Source organism: Fistularia commersonii, chromosome 19 (assembly GCF_037954325.1).
Source record: "Fistularia commersonii isolate RoL2024-O1a breed Wild chromosome 19, RoL_Fcom_v1.0, whole genome shotgun sequence".
Classification (NCBI taxonomy): Eukaryota; Metazoa; Chordata; class Actinopteri; order Syngnathiformes; family Fistulariidae; genus Fistularia; species Fistularia commersonii.
Window position 1 is genome coordinate 4,075,060 of NC_141302.1, and position 19,941 is coordinate 4,095,000.

The 19,941-nt window shown below is 41.9% G+C and overlaps 1 protein-coding gene across 1 annotated transcript in view; it reads left to right on the top strand.

Annotated features, from left to right (window-relative positions):
• Positions 1-19,941, top strand: part of arap2 (ArfGAP with RhoGAP domain, ankyrin repeat and PH domain 2) — a 175,042-nt gene that overhangs the window by 7,648 nt on the left and 147,453 nt on the right. Inside the window, exons 4-7 of the mRNA XM_086165193.1 lie at positions 4,148-4,224; positions 4,541-4,599; positions 6,208-6,537; positions 7,735-7,804. Coding sequence (XP_086021319.1) covers positions 4,148-4,224; positions 4,541-4,599; positions 6,208-6,537; positions 7,735-7,804 — 536 coding nt within the window. The remainder of the gene's footprint in view (positions 1-4,147; positions 4,225-4,540; positions 4,600-6,207; positions 6,538-7,734; positions 7,805-19,941) is intronic.

The window sequence follows — 19,941 nt, forward strand, 5'->3', positions numbered from 1 at the left end:
GAAGGAAGGAAGGAAGGAAGGCGAGACGGCAAAGAGAGTTTGAAGGAAGGAAGGAAGGGATATGCAAAACAGGCCGGGATGCAGGAAGATGGGGAGCCGACGCCGTCCCAGAGCGGCGGCACGGGGAAGCCGACTAGCGTTGTAAACCTCGCCTCGGTCTACCGAGGCCTTATTTGACATTTTATTTTACCCAAGCGTGTTTAAACACTTAATTCCAAACGTGCGCGCCGTCTAGTCACACTGCGTTGTTCGATCAAAACCTGCAGGGGGACGGAATTCTAATCAAAAACAAAAAACAAAGTCTCTGCAAAAGCGGTTCGGTCACATCCAGGCGGCAGATTGAGCGAATTATGATTGAGTCATCAGAGAGCGAAAGTCGCCACTCTGTTGACTGCTGTACTTCCCCCCTCCATAATATCGAAAGCTTGTGCTTTGACACAGTTTTGTGAAGGAATTAGCAGGAGTAGAAGTTCCCTTTTACTGCAAAGGCTTGGTTTTTAGAACAGGATGACAGAAATTCACCTTTGTAAGGTATTTGAAAACAGCTAAGTCGAGCATATTTTGGTTCGACGGCGGCACGGAGGCATGGCGGTCGGCGCTTCTGCCTCGCAGTAAAAAGACTCATCGATCATTGGAGACCATAAACTCCCCAGATGTGTGAATGAGAGAGTGAATCGTTGCGTGTCTTAATAAGCGGACACGTGATCGACACGTGATCGACCCGTGATCGACCCGTGATCGACCCGTGATCGAAGCTCCGTCCTGTGTGCAGGACAAGCGGTACGGAAAATGAATCTGTGAAAATACTGGGCTTAGAAGACACAAAAGACGTGCGTTCTGGGCTTCAAACAGTAAAACATCTAAACGTCCAAAGTTCCTGGGATGTTTTACTGTTTTGTCTTCAAATTAATTTCTCCGCACAAGGTAGAAAAACAAAACAAAACATGACAGTACAGGTAGTGTGGCTAGACCGCAATATTATTAAAAATACAGTGATCCCTCGCTATAACGCGGTTTACTTTTCACGGTTTCGCTACTTCACGGATTTGCATCATGCATTGTGTTCTGCATTCTGATTGGCTAAAAAGTCACTCTGCTTCTTCTCTACCTGTGCGTCAATAACGTTGCGGTTTAATATGTACACGTACGTAAAACAGCTTGCCAAATTTACATTACGTACGTGCAAATTCTCTTGCAATTTTGAGTTTCTCTAAAACCCATAATGTTGACAAAACGCTCTGGACCGACAAAAGCACCTGCGGCCCAAAAGGGAGCGGAAGATGCTATCCATCGCAGATAAAGTTCAACTTCTGGACATGCTAAGGGAAGGTAAAAGCTATGCGGCTGTAGGTCGGCGTTACAGAATTAATGAATCTTCCGTTTGTTCCATAAAGAAGGAAGAAAAAAAAACATAGGACGACAGCAGCAATAAGTTTTAATAAGGATGCAAAAAGGGTTTCAACTGTCTGCAACAAGACCACGGTAAGGATGGAGTCTGCATTGGCTTTGTAAATTAATGACTGCATTAATTGTATGATAATTGTAAAAAAATATAAAGGTTCCTCCTTCACGGATTTTGCCTATCACGGGTTCTTTTTGGAACGTAACCCCCGCGAAAAACAAGTGTATACTGTATCCGTTAGCCTATCATCCATCCCCACTGCGACATTGACACACTTGATTGACATCCGGCACAGCCAATCAAAGAGCTCGATCTGAATATGGTTCCACCGTGACCGATGGATATTTGGAAGTGTGTTTGAGGCCGAGCTTCGTGTTAGTTGACTGAGTCCATTCAGTGCAAGACGTCAGAGTACGGCAATAAGCAAAATGTAAACATGTATGTAAATATATATATATATATATATATATATAATTTTTATTGGTGGTAGATCATTTTGACTTTATTATAAGAGTAGCTTGCAAGCTAATAAAGTGTGCACCCATGCTTTGTATTCATCGGGGCTCAGCGTGGACCTGGATGCTTTTTACGCGGCGCTACCGGAGCAACGTTTTTTTTTTCACCACGGCGATGCTTGTCAAACAAAACAGAACACGACCGGATTTCTGTCGGGAGTCACGGCTTCCTGAAGTTTGTGCGAAATTCATTTTACCCGTTAATAGATGAGTCATGTTCTCGCAAACGATTGAAGCGGCTCGACGTGTCTGGCGAAGCGTCTTTCTGGAATGTGAACGTGCACCGACAATCCCGCAGCGATAATTACAATTTTCAATTGAGTGTGCGAGACTGCTCGCTTCTGGAAATGACAAATAAACAGAACGTAGGACGAGAGGATGATGGGGATTTTAGAGTTATGTTATTTGCTCATAGCGACACGGCGGCGCAGCGGTTAGCACTTCCGCCTCACAGCAAAGAAGCTCCCTGGTTCAATTCTGAGATTAAATGAATATAATTAAAAAAAAAAAAAAAAAAAAAATCAGAAAATCAGATTCAACTTTACTATCATTGCACATGTAAGGATACAGAGTAACAAAATGCAGTTAGCATCTAATCAGAAGTGCATTTGCACAGAATGTGAAGTATTTATATATATAACTGCCGTATTAAAGGATCAATGCAATTTTCTTTTGTTTTTGTTTTTTTACAGCCAGTACAAGTAAAGGTGGATAAGATATGAGCAGAATATGTGCAGCTAATGCGTGTATGGTGGATAATTATGTGCAGAATATGTACAAATAGGTTGTGTTTAGTATGATGAATATATGGCAATATACAGATGGAACTGTAAATATACAGATGTCTAACTCTACAGAAGGGATAATAAAGAGATGTTATATGAACAATTATACAGAATATACAGATGGAACTATTAATATGCAGGTACAAGTATATTGTACTTGTAAGTATATTACAAGTACAAGAATATACAAGTATAAATAGTGCAACCAGATAAGTATCTACCAGATGCTATTGAAGAAAATACGTTATGTCACCTGTGAACAGACGTAGGAGGGGACAAGCGTCTTCTTTCGGGTCATCCTGCCCTGTTCGTGACTTTGTTGAAGTCAGTGCGTTGCAGGTGAATTCGGAGGCCCAAATTGTCCAGCAACTCGTTTGAACCCACCGTCAGTTCCCCCGGTGACGGAGCGACACACGCTAGTGATAATAGCGAACGAAGCCGCGACAGTGAAAAATCAATCTCTGCGCCAAACTCCAAGCCGATGGCTAACATGGGACGCCGACCCGACAGAGCCTGCTCGAGAGCAGATAAAGAAGCGTCGCGGTCGACTGGGAGAGAAACAAAAGCGAGAACGCGGGGAGGCGGCCAGTGTGGGAACAATCGCGGGAATCGGACGTGAACGTCGTCAGGGTAGTGCGGCGCGGCGCGGCGTTCCTCTGAGAGCCTCTGGAGCGGCCCGAAGGTCGGGGTGATGGATGATGATTGATGGTTGCCGCAACACGGCGGGCGGGGCGGGCCGCTGCGTCGGGAGTGTAGTCCATCATAAACTTAAGTGACCTCTTCACACAGCTTGCTGAGCCAAGAACGTGCCCCCCCCCCCGCGCCCCGCTGTAATGGCAGATCCTTAAAAAAAAACAAAAAAAAACTAGCACAATCATCCCTTTGACCGTCCGTCCTACCGTGTCTGTGTTTGCGCACCATTTTGTTTCCGTTCGATGTGTGTGTGTGTGTGCAACACCCCCCCCCCCCAGAGCGGCATCTTCTGGCCCTAACAAACCTCAGGAGAAGGCGGCGTCATTTTTCACAGCGACAGGCGGTGGCCCACACAGGGTGGCCTCCGGTCCCCAGACAAATAGTGTCTGGCTGGAGTCTCTCGCTGTGCACTTCTTCTTTTCCTACCTACTAAAGACGGAGCGAGGGGCCGCGGCAGAGATGGACCGAGGAAGATCAGACTCCCATTTAGAGGCGGAAGATTCAGAGGGACCGCCGGCTTAAACCCCGCGACTTAATTGGTTTTACTGCCGGGAATGGATCAAAGCTCGGCGCGTATATTTAGATCGATGATTCGGTTGAATCAAACGGCAGCGTAAAATAAGTTCAAAAGGAACGATCGTCCCCTTACTCGGTGACTTCACACCGCGCTTTCGCAAGCGGGAAATAAAATTTAAAGAAAAAAAAAAACAAAAAAAAAACACAAAACAATGTCGTCTGTGTGTCCTTTTTAGCTCCCCTTCAAAGAACCCTGACGCCGATCGCTCCCTACGGAGAGATGTTCCTGTACAACGGCCCTCAAAGTATTCCGGTAAGACGGCGTTCGTTCCCACCGGTGGACATTGAGTAGCAGCTTACCAAAGAGGAAGAGACGTTTCTCAGATCTTTGAACGCTGCCAGTAGTGTTGCAGACACACTCTGCACGGCGCACTTCCTCTCGGTGTTAATGTTGTCACCATGGACACGCGGCCGAGTGGAAACACGCTGGTTTCACTTTGCCCCTTGAGGTTAATGGAAATGTCAGCCGGTCACTGAAGTTAACACACTCCCAACGTGATAACGGCGGCCCGACAGAAATATGGACACCTCCGTTTCATTTGTTCCTCTCCTCCTTTGTGTTTCTCCAGGACCGAGGCAGTAAAGAAGTCTCCCTGAAGGGGGTTAAAGACAAGATAAAGAAAAAGAGGTATGGCGCGTCGAGCCGGGACCTATAAATAGAAATTCTGCTTTTGCGGTGAACGCGTCTGCTACATGGGGTTTGACGGAAAGAACACAAACAGGAGGACACGGATAAGATGATTTTATCATGATTATTATTTAGGTTGAATAAAAAAAAAAATAATAAAAAAATTAAAATATTCAGATTTTATGAAATACACAATTGTACTATTGAGATACTATGAAACTTCGTACATTTTTTTTTTTTTTTTCTCTTTTCCTCTCCCTACACATGTGGCTTATACAGTTGTGGTTTGGTGGTGTCATTTTTTTTTTTTTTTTTTTTAGGGGTTGTTTGGTTTTACATCCTTTAAACGTTGGTTTTGCATCTTGGTTATTCACAGACCGCGGCTCTTGTGAAGAGTTTATTGAGCGTTAGTTTCTCCCCCATCATCTAATTTAGATCGAAATTAGAATTTAGTTGGATTATTTCTTTGTTATTGTTGAAATAACACTAAAATTATACCATGATGGAGTTTCTTTAAGTTTGTAAATATCCTCCTCAATGTCAGGGTTAGTATTAATGCAATTAATTTTTGGAGATTTTACAATGCCAGATGCATTGAAATTATTTTTGTTTTGCTTTTTCCGCCATCGGGTTTGGCGCACAGTGACAAGGTCAATTCCGACCTGGAATCTCCATTTCCGATGTTTCTGCGTGGGTTTCCTCTGGGTTCTCTGGCTTCCTTGCACAATCCAAAAACTTGAATCATGCCTAAATTGCAGAGTTGTGTGAATAAAAGGGTTAATAGTTGGGCTCCAACACCCCCGTGACCCTGAGTACAGGGTAAGGGGTATCGATAATGCATCGTTTTTTTTTTTTCCCCATCCCTCTGCCAGCAGTAAACACTGTCCCTCCTTTACCTCGGTGCTCACCTGAGAGTATTTCTCCTATTTCTGTCTGGGAAATCGATTGAAACCCAGATCACACGCCGGGTCCGGCTGAGTAATAGTCGCACCTCGCACAACGAAAGCCAATCACTAAACTGTTCCGCGCCGAGTGCCCACGAGCAGGCGGCGGACTCAGACGGGATTACAAAGAATCCAGTTAGGTTTTTGTACCAGACGCAAAACACAGTTTGTGCTGTCGATGTGCCGTGAGATGTGATGGAGGTCAGAGCGCAGGAGTACATTGCTTTCAGATGAAAGTCTGTATACAAGCTTCAGTTTTGAAATCACAAAAACAGGTCCGTGCCCCCTTTTTTTTTTCTCCAGGAAGTAAAATTCGTATATTTTTTTTTTTGGCTCCAAGTTTTATTTGTCTTTAGATTTTCACTCGACAAGATGTTATTTTTTTAATCCACCGTGCACATACTGGACGGAATTTTATCGCATCTTACTCCGCAGCATTATCCAGATTCAAGTTTATTGTCATATATGTTATTAGAATGTGGTGATTCAGAAAATGCAATGCCATTTTTTTTTTCTCCACCTCCTTCATAAATATGTCTAATAAAAATAGACAATGAAAAAAAATCATAGAAAAAATTACAGATGAAAAAAAAAAAATCAATTAAATCAAATATTCCAAAAAAAAAAAAAAAACATCTGCACTGTGTCATTTACTCTCATACAGAAAAAAGACGCCCAAACACAAGGCGGCCAAGGAAAAAGTCACTCCTCCAGTTGCGGCGGTCCCGCAGTGCTGCCAAGAGGAATACTGCACCGTGGAAGAGTGCGCCGGTGTTGTGCTGAGAACCAACTCCGATGCCGCGAACCCCGACGTCCCCTCCGCCTCTGCCGGCTCGAACCCCCGGGGATCCCTGGTCATGGTGGAATGCGACCTCTACTCGGAGTCGGCGCACACCAATGCGTTGCCTGATATTTCTCCGTACGCCTGCTTTTACGGAGCCCCCGAGACCAAAGTCCTGAAAATGGGCTGGCTGGACAAGCTGTCACCTCAAGGGTAAGTTTCACTGAGTTAATGCATTGGTTGATTATTTTTCATGTTCAAAATAGTGAGTTTGTTTTTGAGATCGGGTTTATATAAAATATAAATTAATAAAAAAAGTATTATAGAAAATAATTAAAAAACATGAAATACATATTTATAATATATATATATATATATATATATATATATATATATTATTACTTCTAACTTCAAATATGTAAAAAAAAAAAAAAAAAAAAAATATATATATATATATATATATACTAATATATATTATTACTTTTACTTCTTCTCGTCTCTTCTCTTCTCTTACTTCTTTTTTACTTCTCTTACTCTTACTATTTATATTTTTTTGGATGTCTCTATATATATCAGGCATTTGCAGTCAGTTTTTTTTTTTTTTGTATTTTTTTTTACATATTTGAATTGTTTATTTGCCGTCAGGTTTTTTTTTTTTTTGTATTTTTTTACATATTTGAATTGTTTATATATTCATATGTCATATGCTACATATATATATTCTATGTTTTATATATACATTTATATGTATTTTATATATATTTATATGTATTTTATATATATTTTGTACATACATTTTTTGTTTAAATATTTATATATATCTGAACATATAAATATATTGCGGGGCAATTCAAAACATCGCGCGAAATATTCAGAGCAAAACTTACCCTTTGCCAAACACGTGCACGGGAGGCCATTGCTGTGATAGAAGCCCGGAGAGGATACATACATAATGCCGAGCTCCGTCTGAAGGAGAGGAGGGAAGTTGGGGGATAACCTTGCAGCGTGGAGATGAACAATAAATTAACTTTTTTTTTTTTTTTCCCTCGGAAAACCTACCTTTTCTTTCCATCAAAGCTGGAGCTATCAATCACTCACTTCCCCTTTTCCCGCTCTCCTTCACCCCCGGCTCGACTAATGTTTGGAGAGCTGGCCCCCGGGCTGTTGAATATTCAGACGGAAAGCGCTCACATTTGTTTCGATTAGGCTAATTGACAGCCGCTGATAGATCTCTCTCTCATTAATGGAACGCTGTCGATCTTGATGAAATGAACCTGTTCCCCGGGATACCTGCCGTCAGGTTTTAAGGTTTTTTGACGAGTGTGTTTTCTTTTTAGTCCTTATCCCGCTGGAAGCTGAGCAGAAGGGGTCCGAAAATTAAAGTAAATTAAGGTGACTTTCTTTTTGCAGGAAGTGCGTTTTTCAAAGGCGGTGGGTGCGGTTTGACGGCGAGAGCCTGGCCTACTACAACAGCGACAAGGTAACTACTCGCTCTTTTGCGGACAATTCCAATAGTTTTGCTTCCATCTTACACCCAGCTGCTGGTCCGATTCCAACCACAGAACATTCCGGTGCGGAGTCTCCGTGTTCTGTCCGTGTTTTCTCCCTAAAATCACCTAGACATTTGAATGAATGAGTGAATAGTTGTACAGTGGAACCTTGACTTACGAATGTATCAACTTACAACCTTTTCAAAGATAGGAGTTGTTGCTAAGTCGATTTTTCAATTATTTTTTTTTAATTTCAAAATTTCAAAACTTTTAAATTTCAAAATTTCAAAATTTCAAAATTTCAAAATTTCTAAATTCAAAAATTTCAAAGTTTCAAAATTTTTAATTTATATATCAATTTTTTTTTCGCCATTTTTGAGCGTTTGATGCAAACGTGGCTGCCGCTGTGCATGGAGTCGGATGTGCCGCCCGCCGCTAGGTAGATGGTAAAAACCACTGAAAAAACATAAGCCAGGTGTGAGCGACGGCGACTTGTCCATGAAAAGATGGAGAAGTTGTTCTTTCTGAGATACCGTGACAAAGAGCATCATATGTGAGAGGCTACAACACGTTTTTCGTGGATTCAGGGAACAACGGACGGGGTATAGGAAGAGTCATTCAAAGCAGGTCGGGGACGGTTTGATAATTTAAAAGGAGGTCCTGTATTCACTTTGTTGCTCAATTAAGTTTTGCGATAAAGTGTAGCAAAGTGTGCAAGATAAATTTAGCATTACATTGTAGCCTAAATGTGTGAAATTAAAATCTCCCCCAACCTCCTCCCCCCGTCTTTTGTCTGATCATCACGGTAGATGCACTCCATAAAAACAGTTTATTTCTTTACATTCTCCTTCATGATGCTTTTTTTTTTATTTTTATTTTTTAATGCATTATTTTTCTCATTTAAATACATTGAACAAAACTGGGGGGCTGGAACAGATTAAGACCGTTTGAATTCATTTTTGTGGGGAAATTTAATTTGATATACAAGGAAATTGAGCTACCAGCCGGGAACAATTTGAAGTCGTAAGTCAAGTCCCTGTTGAATTATAAATGAATATATTACCTTAAATTCCGGACTATAAGCCGCTACTTTTTTGTTTGAACACTGCAACACGACAACTGATTTTTTATTAATCTTTTTCATCAGCCATGTTACGGGCACCGTTCGGAAAAAAAGCATTTCCAGTACGTATTTGTGGATGTTACCGATATGTGTTCAATTAAAAGTAAAAAAAAAGTATTTGTGTGTAATTATCTCATATTACAACGTAGACACCTGCGGCAGGTGCGCACAGTAGTCCGGAAAAGATGTAACATTGGAATATACAGGACTGTCTCAGAAAATTAGAATATTGTGATAAAGTTCTTTAGCTTCTGTAATGCAATTATAAAAACAAAAATGTCATACATTCGGGATTCATTACAAATCAACTGAAATATTGCAAGCCGTTTATTATTTTAATATTGCTGATTATGGCGTACATCTTAAAAAAAAACTCAAAAATCCTATGTCAAAATATTAGAATATCATGAAAAAGTTTTTTTTTTTTTTTTTTTTTTAATGGCATTACAGAAGATCTAATTTTCTGAGACAGTCCTGTATAATAATCCGGGACTAAGAATCGCAAGCATTTAAAAGACATGAATATGAAAATAGGTTTGCAAGGAATTAAGAAAGTAAATATCACAAGAGCACGATCAAAGAAAAAAAAAAAAAGGACATGATTTTTTTTATTTTTTTCAGTGATTAACATAATAGATTTAAGAGTCCAAATCACTGTATCAGATTTATTGAAGGTTCTCCCTCCGCTCAGCCTTTTTTTTTTTTTTTTTTTTTCCCTCTCTTTTCCTCATTGTTATCGTTATCATGGCGGTCGTTAGCTGGGTGGGGTTAAAAAAAAAAAAAAAAAAAAAAAAAAATGAGGGCAAGGACGGAGTGACATTTTGCCATGCGTGACGGGCCGGCGGTCTCGGTGCCCAACCAGCCATATTTTAAAGTGCATTGATGTTGGCACCTGACCAGTTTTCAGTGAAAGAGAAGAAGAGGATAAGGAGGAGGAGGAGGAGGAGGGAAGAAACTCCTCTATTTTTTCTGCTTCTGTCAGCGTTTCTCCTTGTCTTTGCCTCGCCTGTACCTTTCTTCACTCTCCCTCCGTTTGACAGTCGAGTTTTAAATTCTGCTTAGCGCCGGCCGACCTCATCATCGGGGGGGAGAAAGGGGGAATGGGGGGGCGTCGGGGTTTTTTTTTTCAAGGAGGCGAAGCTGACAAGGAGGCAGGTGAAGATGCACGCGAGCGGGAACCCAAACCCGCCGTCTGTGGAACGCGGTGGATGTTTTTTTTTTTTTTTTTTTTTTTTTTTACCACACATAAGTAGAATTTGGATTATTTATAAACCGAAAACCCAACTCAAGACGAAGTCTGACAGTTTGCTTCTAGAACTTCTGGTAACAGAATGAGTAAGGATATATTTGGATGCCTGTCTTTGCAGACCGAAGGATTAGACAATACAGAGACAAATGGAAAAATTCTTTATTTCATTCGTTCATTCATTCATTCTTTCTTTCTTTTTACAAGTCAGCCTGCACTTTTGGTTGTAGTGGAGCCTATCCTGGTTCTTATTGGTCGAGAGGCAAGGGTCACCGTGGACCGGCCAATCACAGACCCGCATGTAGACATGCAATCCCCATCTAAATTCTCACATTATAACCAGACAAACAACAATTCACCCATTCTTTCACAACCGTACTCACATTTGCACGGATTAGAAATACATACAACCATTCACGTGTCATACAGACACAAGCGATTATTCACCTTCCCATTCAGAATTACAATCAAGTCAACAATTATTCAAACGTCACATAGCAACAACCAACCGATCGCTGTCTCATTCACACTTCATACAGAAGCACCCAACTATTCACTCATTCACGTCATATAGAGACAAGCTACCATTCATTTGTTTCACTTTTTTTTTTAATTCGCTCTCATTCACATAAAAATACAGGAATTTTTAGCAATGGCCCTCATGCATGTTTGCAGGACACGAGGAGAACATGCAAACTCCACAGATAAAGGCTTTCACCCACTTATGAGGTGAAAGTACGAACAGCTGCGCGACTGTGCTGCTCAAGACTCATTCATTCATCCATTGGTTATCAATACGGTTTGATCGGCAGTCATGTTTGGGGGGGCGGTTGCACTGGACACGTTTTTCAGCGGCTCAGTCTGTTTGCTTTAAGTGTTATTCTAAACTCAACCAAAGGGATCCATTCTAATCCATGCGTCATTGGACTTCCAAAAAAAAAAAAAAAAAAGAGATTGCCGCTTGTGTGTTTGCAGATCTCGCTCAGCTATTATCAGAACTGTAAATGAACCGTCACCTCTACGGGGCAGAAAGGCCTCGCCCGACCTTCTGGTGTTCATGTGGCAGATGCTTTCTATATCTATGTTACTTATGACCAGAGAAATGGAATAAATCAAATGGGCACCCCGAGTTTTTCCGGGACGGGGCTGAGCGGGCTGGGTGGGCTCTGCTCGGATGTGCTTCAATGGGAGCCGAAACTGTATCCTTCCGAGCCGTTCCCTCCTACGCCTCTGAATTACATCAGTAAGCCACAGATTTTAATTTGTTATTTCATTTTATTCTGCTCTCGTACGGGAAGAGGTAGGGTGTTTGATTTTATTTGGAACGTTAACATTTGTGTGACCTGTGCAGGTCACAGGCACAGCTCATGTGTCCTAACTTGCCATTCATTCATTCATTCATTCATTCATTCAGTCTATCATTGGACGAGAGGAGCGGTTCAGTAGATGTCAACACTGTACATAAAGACACACAACCATTCATCCTCTCATTCATCTGTCATATAGAGACATACAACCATTCACACACTCATTCACGTCATAGAGTAGCAACCATTCACACATCAGATTAAGACAGTCGACCATTCAGTCGTTCACACTTCGTATAGAGATAAATAGCCATTCATGCATCATTTTGAGCGTAGGTGTCAAACTCTGGCCCGCGGGCCACATTTGGCCCGCACTGTGATTAAATTTGGCCCGCAAAGCCATACCAAATGACTATGAGAGCTGGCTTGCTGGGATAGTAAACAGTGCATGTACCGCTAATTCTACATATCCCAGAATTTTCTGCTGGTGTTTTGGCACAAAAATCACAACAGGACCCGTAAACGCCCTCTCCTCTGTTGACAGTTGTCATAGCGACCTTATGCTAATACTGGCACCCTGCTACTAAGGCAGAAAACATGCAAGTTTGCAGTATTGAGTTATACATTGTATAGTATTAAGCTATGCTTGTTCCATATTTAGTTTTTAAGCAAACTTGCTCGGGTTTATTGTTATATCTGGAGGGAGATTTTTTTCAGTGAATATCAATTTTGGCCCACGACTTCGTCCCAGTTTTGAATTTGGGCCCACTGTGTATTTGAGTTTGACACCTCTGATATAGAGTAACAACCATTCAGACAGCATATAATTAAATTCAACCATTCACTCATTCATCCATCATATAGAGACATATAAATATTCACTCTTTCATTCAAACGCTACACAGAACCAAACCATTATTCATCCTCTCAATCTTTTGTCAAAACTTTTTTAATAGCTAAGACAATTGCTGTATTCTGCTTTTGAATTCACAACAATTTGGCTAAATAGTTTTAATAGTTTTTAATAGTTTTGGGAGTTTTAACTTCATCACCGATTGTCTGTTTTTTTTTTTTTTTTGTCAACTGTCTGAAACTTTTCGATATTCAATTCTAATTAAGCATTTGGGTAAATAGGCCCCGCGCTCCGAGCTCTGGAGGCAGCAGCCGCCGCCGCTGCGCCGATCCCCGGCATCAATCTGCTCCCCCGTCTGCATTATCATGCTCAGGCAAGGTGACATTGGAGAGAATCAATACGTGCCTGATGATCGGCGTGACGTGTAACAAAAATCAAGTTTCAAAGGTCTGCTGACGGCGTTTCATTCATCTCGAACCGACGGCCGTTCCCGTGCCGATCAATGCTAACCGAGCCGAAAAAAAAAACCCTGCATCCCAAAACCTCCCGGAATGACGTTACCGCCTACGTGATACCAGCATCTGTGTTCCGGGGATCTTTTCAAAAGTCCGCGACCTAGCAGACGCCGTTCACCTTCGCGGCGTCGACGACCGTCGGATGTGTCCTCCCCCCCCCCGAAACAAACCCGTGTGTGAAAACACGTGTGTGTGTGTGTGTGTGTGTGAGTGATGACCTCGGAGTCCCCTCCCTCCCACGGCCGGCTCGATTTCGCTGCAGCAGCGGCAGCATTGCGCAACATCACAATCGATGATGTGGGACCTGTTTGATGCCTGCTCATTACTCACATGCTAATTAACCCCCCTCTTCCTCTCCTCCATCTCTTTTCCCTTCATTTTCCCCTTTCCGTTGCATTTGTTGCTTTATTTATCAGGGCACGCTTCGTCGGGAACTGGCAGGGAGGCCGACGACTCAGCGTTTTAAGCTCCTTGTCGCCGTCGGGGCGAAGGCCCGTCGGCTCTCGGAGAGATGAAAGTTGGGCGAGAGACAAAGAGAGAGAGATGGAGCTGTTGTTTTCAAGTTTTTAAAGCTCCATCATGTTTCGGGTGAGCGGATAGGTGGATTGCGACCCCCTGTTTTGTGCACGAGGCGAGTAAAAAAAGGCCGCGTGGACAGACGGGAAGTCTCTCAGCACCACTTTGTCAGAAATTGAAGTATGAGTCGGCGGTTCGCTTTTCTCCGACGGTGTCCAGATGTGGATGCGTTTGTGCTTTTGCAGCTGCAGAGTGGAGGGAAGTGGCACGCGGCACAAAGCACTTTCTGCAAAAAAAAAAAAAAATCTTTGCTTTTTAAAAGGATAAAAATACACATGTAATTCCCGACGCAGGCAATTTACCTTGGTTGTGTATTATTTGCTGTCGCCATTATTTCCTTTAGCTTCTGTAAATTACAGACTATGTAGCACGCCTTTATATAGGCCGCACTTACTCCTTATTAAAAGATAATTGTACTTAAATAATCTGCACTTGTCCATAAGCTGCAGGTTTTTAGAGAAGTGAAAACAATGTTGTTGAAACTTGAGATATTAACGCAGCAAGATGTTACAGGAAACATTTTTTGAAAACTTTTAATTCATAAGCGATGGTAACATCTACAACTACCGGCACATAACGCGGATGCTTTTTTCAGATGAAATGCCGAACTTATGTGCGGCAGCTCTATTTCCTTTATCCACAGCCAGACTGATCGCTTTCAACTTGAAAGCTGCATCAAATGTATTTCTGCGCGTCTTTTTCATGATTGGGGTTGTGTGCAAATACGCACAAAATGGCTTATCTGAAGAATTATCGTAAATGCGAGTGGGTTTGCCGAAATAGTTTCATTTGTCCGCTGGGACGGTGTTGGCGGAAGGAAGCTACTGTAATTACCCTCTGAAAATCTATAAATTATCCGCATCGTTGTAAAAAAGCAGCAGTTCTTCAAGCGTGTGGAAAAAAGTAGCGGTTTATATGCTGGAATTTCTCATTTTATTTCAAAAGAATCTGCAAATTAAAAAGGGAAATGGTTTCTTTTTTTTGTGGGATTCATTCATTCATCATGTATACCCTTCGTCCTACACTTAAGTGTGTGAGGCAGAAGCGCTAACCACATTTATTTATATTATTTTCATGTCCAGAATTTACAACAGGGGTTGTAAAACAGTTGAAATAATTGAATGAATCTGCCTTGATGATTTACACACTTAGCGCAAGTCCCTCCCCTTCTGATTGGTCGGTTCATGGTCATGTGACTTGCAACAAGGAAGTGTGAAGCCGTGGAGGACGTTAAAGTTAAGCTGTCTCTCCCAATGTTCGACCAGCGCACGTCGAAGGTCGTCCATCACGCCGGCGTCCATCTTTACCTGCTTAAAAGCAACCTAGCGCTCGCCATTTCTTTCTTCTATTTCTCAAACTTTTAACGACTAAAGAACTCGTTTTTTTTTTTTTTTTTCCTTGTTTGAAAGCCTCCAGGATCTGTCGGTCCCAGACAGAACTAATCGCACTTAATCGCAGTCACAGCTCGAAGGTCTCCGGTGATGTCATCATCGTGGGTAGCGGGCGATGGCGTGGGAGAGCGCCGGGATCCGTGGTCTCACTTCATCCTCTCTGCCGCGTCGCGTTCAATCCGTCTCATCAATCACCCCTTTCGCCGGATTTCGTCAACACCGGGATTGGCTTGGGAAAACACGTCAGGCCTGAGATGTTGTCCTCGGGGTTCTTTCTACGGTGTCGTGTGTGTGTGTGTGTGTGTGTGTATGTGTGTGAAAACAGTCCAAAGCCTGGCTTCGGGGTAGCGCGAGGAGGAAGCGAGGTGTAGGGCTGTGAGGGATGAAGGGATGAGAAGACGGTTGGTGATGCTGGATCGGGGGCCAAAGGGGAGATGAGGTTTTAGGATTGGGGATCAGTCTTTCAGTGTGTCGGCCTGATTGTCTGCCTGATGCTGCAAAGCTTTCTTTTGGCAGGCTTGAGGCCTCCTCCGCTCGCTCCCTCCCGTTTTCCCCAAGATGCCTCTGCTGACTCCTGCTGTACCTTCCGGAACCTTGGCGGCTGCTTTTCATTCCAGCGATCCATGTTGTAGCTCATTATATCAAGACATGTGGTTGTTTCATACGAAGCGCTGCAATGCATCCATACTGAGTGAATGGTTGTATGTCCATATTACATTATATTGCATTTGCCTGACGCTTTTATCCAAAGCGACTTACAATAGAGGACATAGGGACTGCAAATACACTTGCAAATACACGATGCGCAGGAAATATACAGAAGCTTGGGTTAGTGAGGTTTTTTTTTTTTTTTTTTTTTTTTTTGACAAAGACATACACAAACGTACACACACACACACTGCATAGCCTAACTTGCTACCTAACCTGATCTGGGGCATCAGCGCAGTAAAAAGTCCTGAAAGAGAACAGTTTTTACCTGTTTCTTGAGGGTTGAGATAGATGATGCTCGTCTTGTTGCTTCTGGAAGTTTGTTCCACCACTTTGGTAGTAGAACTGAGAACGGTTTTGCCTGAGATCACTTAGAGCGAGCAAAAGGTACTGCTATTAGGTGTGTAAATGAGAGAATGAATGGTTGTATGACTCAATGAAGTGTGAATGAGGGAATGGTTGTTTGACTATAACGTGATCGAGCAATTGGTTATTTGTCTCTAAGAGAGTAAACGTCTCTACTGGATATGGGATGTGAATAAGTGAGTGCTGGTGAGGCATGCCTACCGTGAGGCAGGAGAACCGCGTGCCTCACTTAGTCGCTTTTTGCAGCCTTTTTGTGATCGCTCTGCACAAGAATCTAGTAATAGTTGTTGACAAAAAAACTGTACATTAGAAAGTGTATAAACATTTGTATCGTGACATACAGAGACAGGGTCTTGTAGTCCGGCACATACCAGCACTCAGTTGTTATTGCGCAATCTATGTTGAGGCTCAACAGTTCGGGGCCTCACCGCACATCTCTTCTCGGTATTTGAACAGTAAATGTAAAAATCCGGCTTTTTGAATAAAAAAAAGAATGAAAAACTCGTGAAGTTAAATGAGAAATACCATTTGTCGTGCAAAGGACTGATAAATATAATCATTTAATTCTTTTTTTCTTCGCAAGATGGACAAATGAGGCAGGGTCTCTCCTGCCTCCCCTGACTGCACGTCACTGAGTGGGTGAACGGTTGAATATTTCTACATAGGGTATAAATAAGTGAATGAAAAGTTTTTTATCTCTATATGTGGCCCCTCCCCCTGTAACCCTTCGTGTTAATGAGCATTATAAATGAATTAATGGATGGATGAATTAATCCTCCCCCCCAAAAAAACCCAAAGTCATTCAAATTTGTGATTGATTTTTTTCCAGAAATTAAAATTGTTAATTCAATTTTCTGCAAAATGATGCGGCTTTGAGAATAAAACGGAAAAATAAGAATAGATAGGCAAGAATTGTTGCCAAAACTCATGGCAACATTACTTAACAGTTTGCCTAAAAAAAAAAAAGAAAAATAACATTTAAAATAAAACACAATCAAGTGCTTCCTGTTAAAAGTTGAGGATTTTGTTCTTCCCACACTTTCCCACACTGACGCTGATATCACAGTTTCATAACCTCTGTGTGTTTACATGTGCGTACTTTTTACAATAAAAATAGCGACATTTGAATGCAGGCTAATGATTCTCGGACAGTTCTTGGAATAATCCAAACACAATTTTGGAGACTTTCAAGGAGAAAAGGATGGAGAGACACTTGCAATTCCCCTCAAGGGGGCCGGCGCTCAGGTAGTTTTCCTTGTTTCTGCCAAAACTAGGAGGAGCAGCTTGTCACTAAAATGAGAATAAGTGCTCCATCTTAAAGGTCAGTCTGCATTCAACCGGCAATAGACAACCTTTTCGCTTGAATTCGCAATTACTGAGGCAACTGTACCGATATAATGGCTATAGAATAATAACTCCATCATCTTTTAGTGTTACCTCGCTATAAACTTTGCTTTCAGCCCGCATTTCTGTCCTTAAGCACCAATCGACGGGGTGAAAGGTATTTAAAGAAAGCCGTTATCATGCAGTTAGTGTTTCTATTAATCATCTTTATTGACGTTTGAGCGCGGTAAAAATGTTAGCAGTGTAGAGCTTAAATTCAACACGTGATACGGTTAAACGGTCTGGTACAATGGACTGGGTCAACCCAACAATGGCGGCGACCTGTTTGGATACATCTGGTTCCTGATTTCACAACATAAACACACTTTAAAACAATTTTGGTGTCTGTCTGGTTGCCTGCATGAGATGTTGCATCACCAACATTTGAAATATAAATCATTAATAAAAGTGACATGCGGTCAGGAGAGACAGATGAGGTTCTGCCTCACCTGTCATAATGAAAAAAAAAAAATGAAAGAATAAGATAAGTATTAACATTTTGGAACAATTTTAGTGTCTGTCAGGTTGCCTGCATGGGATGTTACAGCACCAACATTTGAAATATAGATCATTTAAAAAAAGTGACGTGCGGTCAGGAGAGGCAGGAGAGGTTCTGCCTCACCTGTCATAATAAAAAAAAAAAAACAATGAAAAAGTAAGATAGGTATTAACATTTTTCCACTGCTCTAGTTCATAATTGTATATAACTGTATGATTCTAATCTTTTTTTATATGTTCTCAAGTACAAATCGCTGAATTTAAGCATTTCCTGATCAAATACAAGCCAAGGTGGGGCTGCGTGGCATGTGATCATTTCTGTTTCTCAGTATGTCATCAATAGAATGTTTGTAGACAGATTTATTTTACTTTTATATACAACACGACCTTCTACAAGCTGTGTTGTGCCTTTAGCGTAAGCGTGTGATACATTATTCATGCTGCTCGGAAAATAAACCATGGAGAAAAGCAATGAGGGGAGGCAGACAATACTGTGCCTCACCTGAGGGGGGCGTAGGTGAGTTGCTGTCTTCCTTCTTTAAGCAATGTTGGATAAAATAAATAAGACACATTAAAAAACACGGGGGACTTTTACAACAAAGTAACAGTTATTTTCAGGGAGAAGTATATGTGTGTGGACTTCATACAGAAATAAAGAAGGGACCAGGTTTAGTTTTATAAAAAAAAAAAAAAAAATCATGACATTCCGGAACGAGAAACTCTTTCGAGTTCTAACAATATGGTAAATATCGTTCCAAAGTCAGTGTCTCACCGCGCGCCACTGTTTAAAAACGTGTTAAATTGAATGTTATATTTTTTCCAATACATCTGTGAAGCGCAGATGGGAACATTTGATGAATTTCTTGCTCAGGCTGCATATGCATATTTTTTAAGAACAGTTCGGCCCCCAGGCTGATGGGAAGTGATAGAAAGTACAACGAAAGTACGATTATTATCTAAATATGCTAATGTCCTTTGTACAATCCAGGCCCGTTTATGGATTTGACAGATGTGAGTGACAGGGGAGCGATGCTGGTATCAAAGTGCAAAAAAAATTACATTCGCCCATTCACACACACACACACACACACACACTGAGCTGCCATACAAGATGCTAAAGCAGGCCATCGGCAACGCTCTTGCAGGCAGGAGGAGCAGGGGATCCAACCGCCAACCTAACGCCGCCCCATAGATACCGTATATTACTCACAGTGTTTCTGCAAACACATCTCAACCGCCTATTCGTCATCATATTCCTCTTTTTTTTTAATCTTTTTCAAACGTCTTTATCTCACATCGGCCCATCCCCGAGCGCAAACTGTCCCGGGTTTTCAGACTCCTTACATGAAGTCACATGTCAGTGTTGGGTTTTCCGGCTCGCGCCTCTTTCCCTTTCGGACGCCAGAGAAAAGAATGAATGCAGCTTTTTAGAAATGAAATGACCTTAAAGTTGAGGGTAGGAGTCCATCCAGACATCAATCCGAAAGCCGAGGCGCGGACATGGCATTGATGTGCACTTGACCGCGGCGAGACTCGACTCCCGAAAGAATTGACTTGACCCCCCGCGCCTCCCTTCCTTTTTAAATGCAAAACAAAAAGACTCTGTGTTTCGAATGTTAAATAACAGTCTGGTAAAAAATTGACGAGGAGCTTTTTTTGCATGACTGATTTTTCCTTAAATTTTTCATTATTTAACCTTTGTTAAAAAAAAAAAAAAAAAAATGTATCGCACAATTATCTGGATTTACCGGAAAACACAAATGCACGATGACGCGATGTGAATGTTTGAACGCGACTCTTCCTTTCAGAATAAATACCCGACCGCTTGAAGTGCATCGTCCTTCAGCGGCAGGAGAGACACCGATAGGGCTTTTTGAAATTAATTTTTTTTTTTCTCAATTTTTTTTTTGAGGTGAAATGTCCGCGGCGGCCAGTTGGTGTCCTCATACCTCCACTGAAAAATTTCCTCGAGCGCCCGAAGCCCCCCTACCTCCACGCTGAATCTGAAAACTCCTTCCCACCCTGTTTACCCTCCTTCCTTGCTTTCCTCCACATGGCGCCTCCATTATTGTATGCTTTAGCTCCATTGCTCTGCCTTAATTGTTTCCTGAAGTTTACTGTTTTGTTTTTTTTTTTGGGGGGGGGGGGGGGAAAGACATAG